Source organism: Cyclopterus lumpus, chromosome 25 (assembly GCF_009769545.1).
Source record: "Cyclopterus lumpus isolate fCycLum1 chromosome 25, fCycLum1.pri, whole genome shotgun sequence".
NCBI lineage: Eukaryota > Metazoa > Chordata > Actinopteri > Perciformes > Cyclopteridae > Cyclopterus > Cyclopterus lumpus.
Genome location: NC_046990.1, coordinates 4,068,182 through 4,075,212, shown reverse-complemented (window position 1 = coordinate 4,075,212; position 7,031 = coordinate 4,068,182). Strand labels below are relative to the sequence as shown.

Sequence of the window (7,031 nt, the reverse complement as noted above, 5' to 3'; positions counted from 1 at the left end):
AGGATACGGAAAATAAGATGTTTATGGGTATAAGTACATATATGGAAATAAGATTAATGTCATAACATTAGTCTGAAGTAAAAAACATGTTACCCGTGACACTTAAATTGTGAGGAAAATGTCTTTATTCTTAGAACTTTGGGTTTTCTGGAAAAAATCTTAATGCATTTCAGTGGAGGACATTTACAGTTTAAAGATGTATTTGTATCGCTCCTCCTTTTTACTCTGAATACTTTCTTTTTTTTTTATATTAACCCGCTCTGTAATTATTATTTTTCCACATACACTGGCGCTAATATGCTGTTGTATAGATTTGCTCCATATAAAGGACTGTGCAATTGTGTTTTTTTTGTTTCACCGGTTTTAACATAGAATCTTCTTAAGAATATACAGTATATAGCCTATATTTTGATAACGTCACTAAGTGTACTTTTTGTTCTTGGTTTTGTAGTGTGTGTGTGTTACAGTCCGTGTGTGTGTGAGTAACTCCTGTTTTAAAGTGAGTGAGGCGAGCTGACGTTAAACGGGAGAACGAGCATTGGACGTCTTCATCCTCACAGATACTCACTGCATGCTGTCTGTCTGTCTGTCTCTCTCTCTGTATTTTCTCGTTGGGGTTTTTCAATATAAGTATCTTATTCTCAGCAGCATGGAAATGCTTCTAATAATAACAGTGACAACTCTATGAATATAATAAAGAATTTGATGTTTTTCTACCTCTCCTGTCGTTTGCTTTTACTCACAAATAACACATTAATTTAGTTGTTCAATTCTGTAATTAGGCTTCACGATACCTGACTGTTTATATAATTACAGAATTCCATCCATCCATCCATCCATCCATCCATCCATCCATTTTCAATACCGCTTATCCTCATTAGGGTCGCGGGGCGCTGGAGCCTATCCCAGCTGACATAGGGCGAAGGCAGGGGACACCCTGGACAGGCCGCCAGTCCATCGAGGGCACATGTAGGGACATACAACCATTCACTCTCACATTCACACCTATGGGCAATTTAGAGATCAATTAACCTGCAGCATGTCTTTGGACTGTGGGAGGAAGCCGGAGAGCCCGGAGAGAACCCACGCTGCCACGGGGAGAACATGCAAACTCCACACAGAAGGACCGCTCCGACCGGGAATCGAACCCGCGGCCCTCTTGCTGTGAGGCGACAGTGCTAGCCACTACACCACCGTGCAGCCATGTATTTGAACATATCATCAACTATTAATATTTATTCTGTCATATGAACTTTAACAACAGTCATAGCGGAGTAGTCATTAACTATAATGACAAGATGGACTTTATGCATAAAACTTCCCAAACCTAAACATTGTCACAACAATAATCATCTGCGATCATAAGTAACAATAAAACAAATAAATACTTACCAACAATGCCATCAAAAGGCATAAGATGCAGGCAGACTCAACTAGATTGTAAAACTACCGAAAACAGCGGCTCTGAGCCATGCTCTTCCTTCACTTCCTGATTATAAATCCCCTGACAAGTTACCAGACATTTCCCGTTTCAAAATAAAACGTCCTGTTTCAAAATAAAATGTATAACATACTGGTTTAACAATTGTAACAAAACACTCCCCGCATGGCCACGCCACTCCACTCAATACATCCTAGACAGTTCACTTCACTGGGCATCTGGGGGGAGAAGAAGCACTATCTCTGAAACAGGCCTAAGAAAGAGTTTAGTCACTCCTGTTCGTGTGACCTTGATCTCGACCTTTCGCACCTTCCCGTCTTCACTGTGGAAGGTCTGTGTTACCAGTCCAAGAGCCCATTCATTTCTTGGTACTTGGCTATCCTTGAGGAGAACAACACCTCCTGGGTTGATGTTCAGATGAGTGGACTGCCACTTCTTGCGTGCCTGTAGTGTTAGGAGGAATTGCTTTCGCCATCTGTCCCAGAAGGTGTTGGACAGGTGCTGGACCTGCCGCCACTGGCGCTTGTAGAGGTCTGAAACTCCAAACTCTCCAGTAGGAACAGAAAGGACATTCACTTTTTGAGTGAGAAGAGCAGCTGGAGTGAGTATAAATGAGTCCTCAGAGTAAGATGTCACAGGAACAAGAGGCCTGCTATTTATAATGTATGTCACTTCTGCCATGAAAGTCACCAGCACCTCATGGGTAAGTTTGTCCTTCAGCTGAAAGAACATGGAGTCCAAGATTCTCCTTGCAAGACCAATCATTCTTTCCCATGTACCGCCAAAATGGGAGGCGTGGGGAGGGTTAAAGGTCCAAGAGCAACCTTGACCTGACAGGTAAGTCTTCACAGTTGTGTTGTCAATGTTTAAGGGTATCTTCAACTCCTTGCAGGCGCCAACAAAGTTGGTGCCACGGTCTGAGCGGATGCGATTGACAGGACCGCGCACAGCAAGAAAGTGCCTTAGCGCGTTGATGAAGCTGGAATGTCAAGGGATTCTATGACTCGTACGCTCATACACGTGAAGATTACGGCCCATCGTTTACTGTGTGAATGACCTCCTCTTGTTCTACGTGAAGAGACACTCCAAGGGCCGAACACATCAAGCCCAACATTTGTAAAGGGAGGTTCTGTTGAGAGACGATCCGTTGGAAGACTGGCCATCTTTTGAATTTTAAGTGGGGCTCTAAACCTTCTGCAGGTTATACACTGGTGGGTGATTCTGCTCACTTTTCTTTTGCCACCAACTATCCAAAAGCCAGCTGTGCGGACAGCCCCTTCTGTAAACAGACGGCATTGGTGATAGATTTGTTCGTGGTGATGCTTGATGAATAAGGTTGCAACTTGATAATTGCCAGGAATAATCACTGGAGTCTTTTCACTCTGATCAAGGTTTGCATTGTGGAGGCGGCCCCTGACTCTCAGAAGGCAGTGTGCATCAATAAAAGGATCCAGATTTCTGAGAGGACTACTATTAGGGATCTGTTCATGTTTTTGGATACATTTGATCTTTTGACTGTAGACTTCATCTTGTACTGCTTGAATGATGATGTGCGACGCTTGATCAGACTCCTCAACAGTTTATCCTGTTTTGCAGTGATGCCAGCCCTTACAAGGGCTGTTCTTCAAGGTCATGTTGAAAAGGCGGGCTATGTGTATGAGGCGAATAATGGCCCGTGCTGCTTATTAGGCTGCTTAATAAGCTGTGTTTTAACACTGTGGTAAGAAATTAATAATCTAACTCTTGTATACACTGATCTGTAAAATACAGCTGTAACATAACATGTTCAAGCAGTAGTTCAACATTGTACTTATTACTACACCTCTGAATGTAAATGTTGATTTGAACAGGTTTTACATCTATACATGAGGGGAGCACCTTCCTCTCTTAAAAGCAGAGATAGCACCCATCAAGTTTTAATAAAGACTTGGTAGTTGAGAATAATTTTAAATGCGATTCTTGATTTTACAGGGAGCCAGTGCAGAGCAGCCAATACAGGAGTAATGTGATCTCTTTTCTTAGTTTTTGTGAGTACACGAGCCGCAGCATTCTGGATTAACTGGAGGGACTTATAAGGAGTTGCAGTAATCTAGTCTAGAAGTAACAAACGCGTGAACCAGCTTTTCTGCATCGCTTTGAGAAAAGATGTGCCTTATTTTTGAAATGTTACGTAGATGAAAGAAGGCAGTCCTTGAGATTTGTTTTAAGTTGAGTTAAAGAGAAGTCCTAATCAAAGATAACCATCATTAGATAATTGATTTGAGGTGTTCATTAAATTAATCAGTTTTGTCCGAGTTTAAAAATCAAGAAGTTGCAGGTCATCGATGTTTATTTCTTTAAGACATGCTTGAAGTTTAGCGAGCAGGTTGGTTTTGTCTGGCTTGATCGATATAATTGATCATCTGCATAACATGGAAGTTTATTATGGGGTCAGATCAGTCTCAATAATTGCAAATGCGCACAGAACAATTTACAAATAGGTTTGAGTTACAAACACAAATAAATTACTCACAAATGCACGCAGAACGACGTGTGTGTTTATTTGTCAATCGCACTGCATTTGTTTGTGGATTGCTTCACGTGTGTATGGATTTATGAGACTGCCCTGCGGTGGCTAGATTTGCAAATGCATTTTTTTTTTTAAACAGACCCATCTGTAGCCAATGTGCATTTGCAATTATTGAGACTGATTTGAAGCCATAGTTTATGGTGAGTTTAGGAAATGAAATTAGATCATTGTTGGACCGCAGCCCCAGTCTTGTTTTACAGTTTAGAGCACAGACTTATTTACAAATATTCCTTTCAGATCCCATCTTCTGTGGAGCATCATAGTCTGTGATAAAGTTCAGGACATTCAGTCATGCGTGTGTGTCTCGTTGGGCTTCAGAAATAGAGCAGAGTAAACAAATGTTCTGAGACATTAAAAAGTTTATTGTGGTTTGCTTAGACTCAAAGTTAATGTCTACACAGTAAACTCAAGGGCATCGTTGCAGGCTGATCATCTCATGTAGTGGCACTCCACCCCAATGACGACACTCTGGGTCCTCGTGATGTGACTCCTGCCAGACACTTTGGGGTCGTAGATCAGTGAAAAGGCATAAATTAAGTCATCCTCGGTCATCTGAGAGAGAAGGAGAGAGAGAGAACTACTGAGTAACATTTGACTGAAAGTACAACACCAATACATTCAATGAACAAAAACCTCACCACTCGTTTGCTGCCACAGTTGTGCAGCTCATATTCAAAGACCAGCACATGAGCCCAGTCGTCGATCTCAGTAGGGGAACAGCCACCAAGTGTGATGTCCTCTGGGTCTATCAGCTTGCCAAGGCCAAGCAAGTCCTGGCTCACTTCCACCTGGATCTTGCTTTCCCCACACCTCACAGCAACGCGGTTGTCAGTGTCTGGTTGCCGCAGTTCAAAGTTGACAGGGGTCACCTTCACCAAATCCACTGGATCTTTTGGAAACCTCCAGGACAACGAGTCGACCACCGGCTGGATCTGCTTAGCCCGGAACATGGCAGCTTGTTGAGTAGACTTCCTGGAGGGCCCTCTCTCAGGCGCTGCTTTTGCTGGCTCAACTTCAACTCCCAGGTAGTTTGGTGGTCTCAATCTGAGGAATCTAGCAGCACTGAAGCTGACACATGCAAGCACAAACCCCAACACAAGAAGCTGGCTGGACCCCATTGTTGCAAACACAGAAATGTTGATGCAGTTTCCTCCAGCATTGGCCACTGCAGGCTGAAATAGGCAGTGGCTCCTCCCTCTGACTCGTTAGCTGGATCGCTTTGCACAGGTGTAGATCTCAAAGCTGCACAGGCCTTACTAATTAGGAGAGAACAATGTATTGTCAAGCACAAGCATTAAGAAATTTGTAGTGGGGCTTTTAAAACAACATATGTGTCGGCATTGCAGGTAGAAATGGGGGAAATGCCATTGGAGTTGAGAAGAATTCAGATAATGATGACATATTCCATATTTTCATACGTAACATTTAAAAAATCAGGCACATCTTGTCTCAAAAAGATGCAGAAAAGCTGCTTCACGCGTTTGTTACTCACAGACTAGACTATTGCAACTCCTTATTATCAGGCTCCTCTAATAAGTCTCTTAAAGGCAAGAGACATAACCAATATGACTCAACACTTTATCAGTCAAAGATACTAAAAATAAGTATTGGAGATCTTTTTGCAACACAATAGGGAGAATCACTTCAATTAATCAAGTTTGGGCAATGGTAAAGAAAACGAGGGGAGGGAAAACGGGAGTGGGGGTATCCAGTATTGGAAAATGGCAGAGTGGTGGCTAACAGTGACGAAGCAAAGGCAGAAATGTTAGCTAAAGCGCTGATTGAGGTAATATGTCAGAGGAGGGGTTTAAATGGAAGATATAGAACAAGGGAAGCAAATATAGATTTGTTGGAAACAGAAGAAGAGACAGAAGATGCAATTAATACTCCATTCAGTTTTGAAGAAATAAAAAGGGCCATAAGCAAGTCAGGGCTAACTGCTCCAGGCAAAGATCAGATATTATATATCATGTTGAACCATATGCCTGATTTAGCATTAGAGGTGATTTTGTAATTGTATAATACAATTTGTCAGGAACAAAAATTACCAGGACTTTGGAAACAAGCAGTTATAGTACCCATCAGGAAACCAGGAAAAGATCCCACTAATCCATCAAACTATAGACCAATAGCATTGACTTCCCACATGTGTAATATCATGGAGCGAATGATCACAGAAAGGCTAACATATTATTTACGAAGAGAGGGGTCCTCATCTGTTGCTCTCCTGAAGGTTTCTTCCCTTTTTTCCCTGTGAAAGGTTATTTTTTATTTTTGGGGAGTTTTTCCTGGTCAAATTGTATTTATATGGTAAGGAGCTGAAAAGGACGGACTCGTACACATTTTTAGGAATGTGGTTTGATGCTAGGCTCACCTGGAATGTACATATTGATAACATGGTTAATACATGTAAAAAGGTTTTAAATGTAATGAGATGCTTGGTGGGAACAGAGTGGGGAGTTGACAGGTCTGCTTTGAAAGCTATATATGTGGGTCTGATAAGATCAGTAGTGGACTATGGCTGTGTGGTGTATAAGTCGGCGTATAAAACCTTATTGGGGAAATTAAATGTAATACAAGCACAAGCATTAAGAAATTTGTAGTGGGGCTTTTAAAACAACATATGTGTCGGCATTGCAGGTAGAAATGGGGGAAATGCCATTGGAGTTGAGAAGAATTCAGATAATGATGACATATTCCATATTTTCATACGTAACATTTCAAAAATCAGGCACATCTTGTCTCAAAAAGATGCAGAAAAGCTGCTTCACGCGTTTGTTACTCACAGACTAGACTATTGCAACTCCTTATTATCAGGCTCCTCTAATAAGTCTCTTAAATCCCTCCAGTTGATCCAGAATGCTGCAGGTCTTGTACTCACAAAAACTAAGAAAAGAGATCACATTACTCCTGTATTAGCTGCTCTGCACTGGCTCCCTGAAAAATCAAGAATCACATTTAAAATTCTTCTCCTCACCTACAAAGCCTTGATTGGTGATGCACCATCATATCTTAAGGAGC

General features: G+C 41.7%; 1 protein-coding gene across 1 annotated transcript; it reads right to left on the bottom strand.

The window, feature by feature from the left end:
• Positions 1–4,426: 4,426 nt before the first annotated feature.
• Positions 4,427–5,139, bottom strand: LOC117728275 (zona pellucida sperm-binding protein 3-like). Its single transcript, XM_034529097.1, has 2 exons — positions 4,649–5,139; positions 4,427–4,562 (listed from the first exon to the last, which is right to left on the bottom strand). The coding sequence occupies exons 1-2, from the start codon at positions 5,126–5,128 to the stop codon at positions 4,440–4,442; spliced, it is 603 nt and encodes a 200-aa protein (XP_034384988.1). The 5' UTR covers positions 5,129–5,139; the 3' UTR covers positions 4,427–4,439.
• Positions 5,140–7,031: the final 1,892 nt, after the last annotated feature.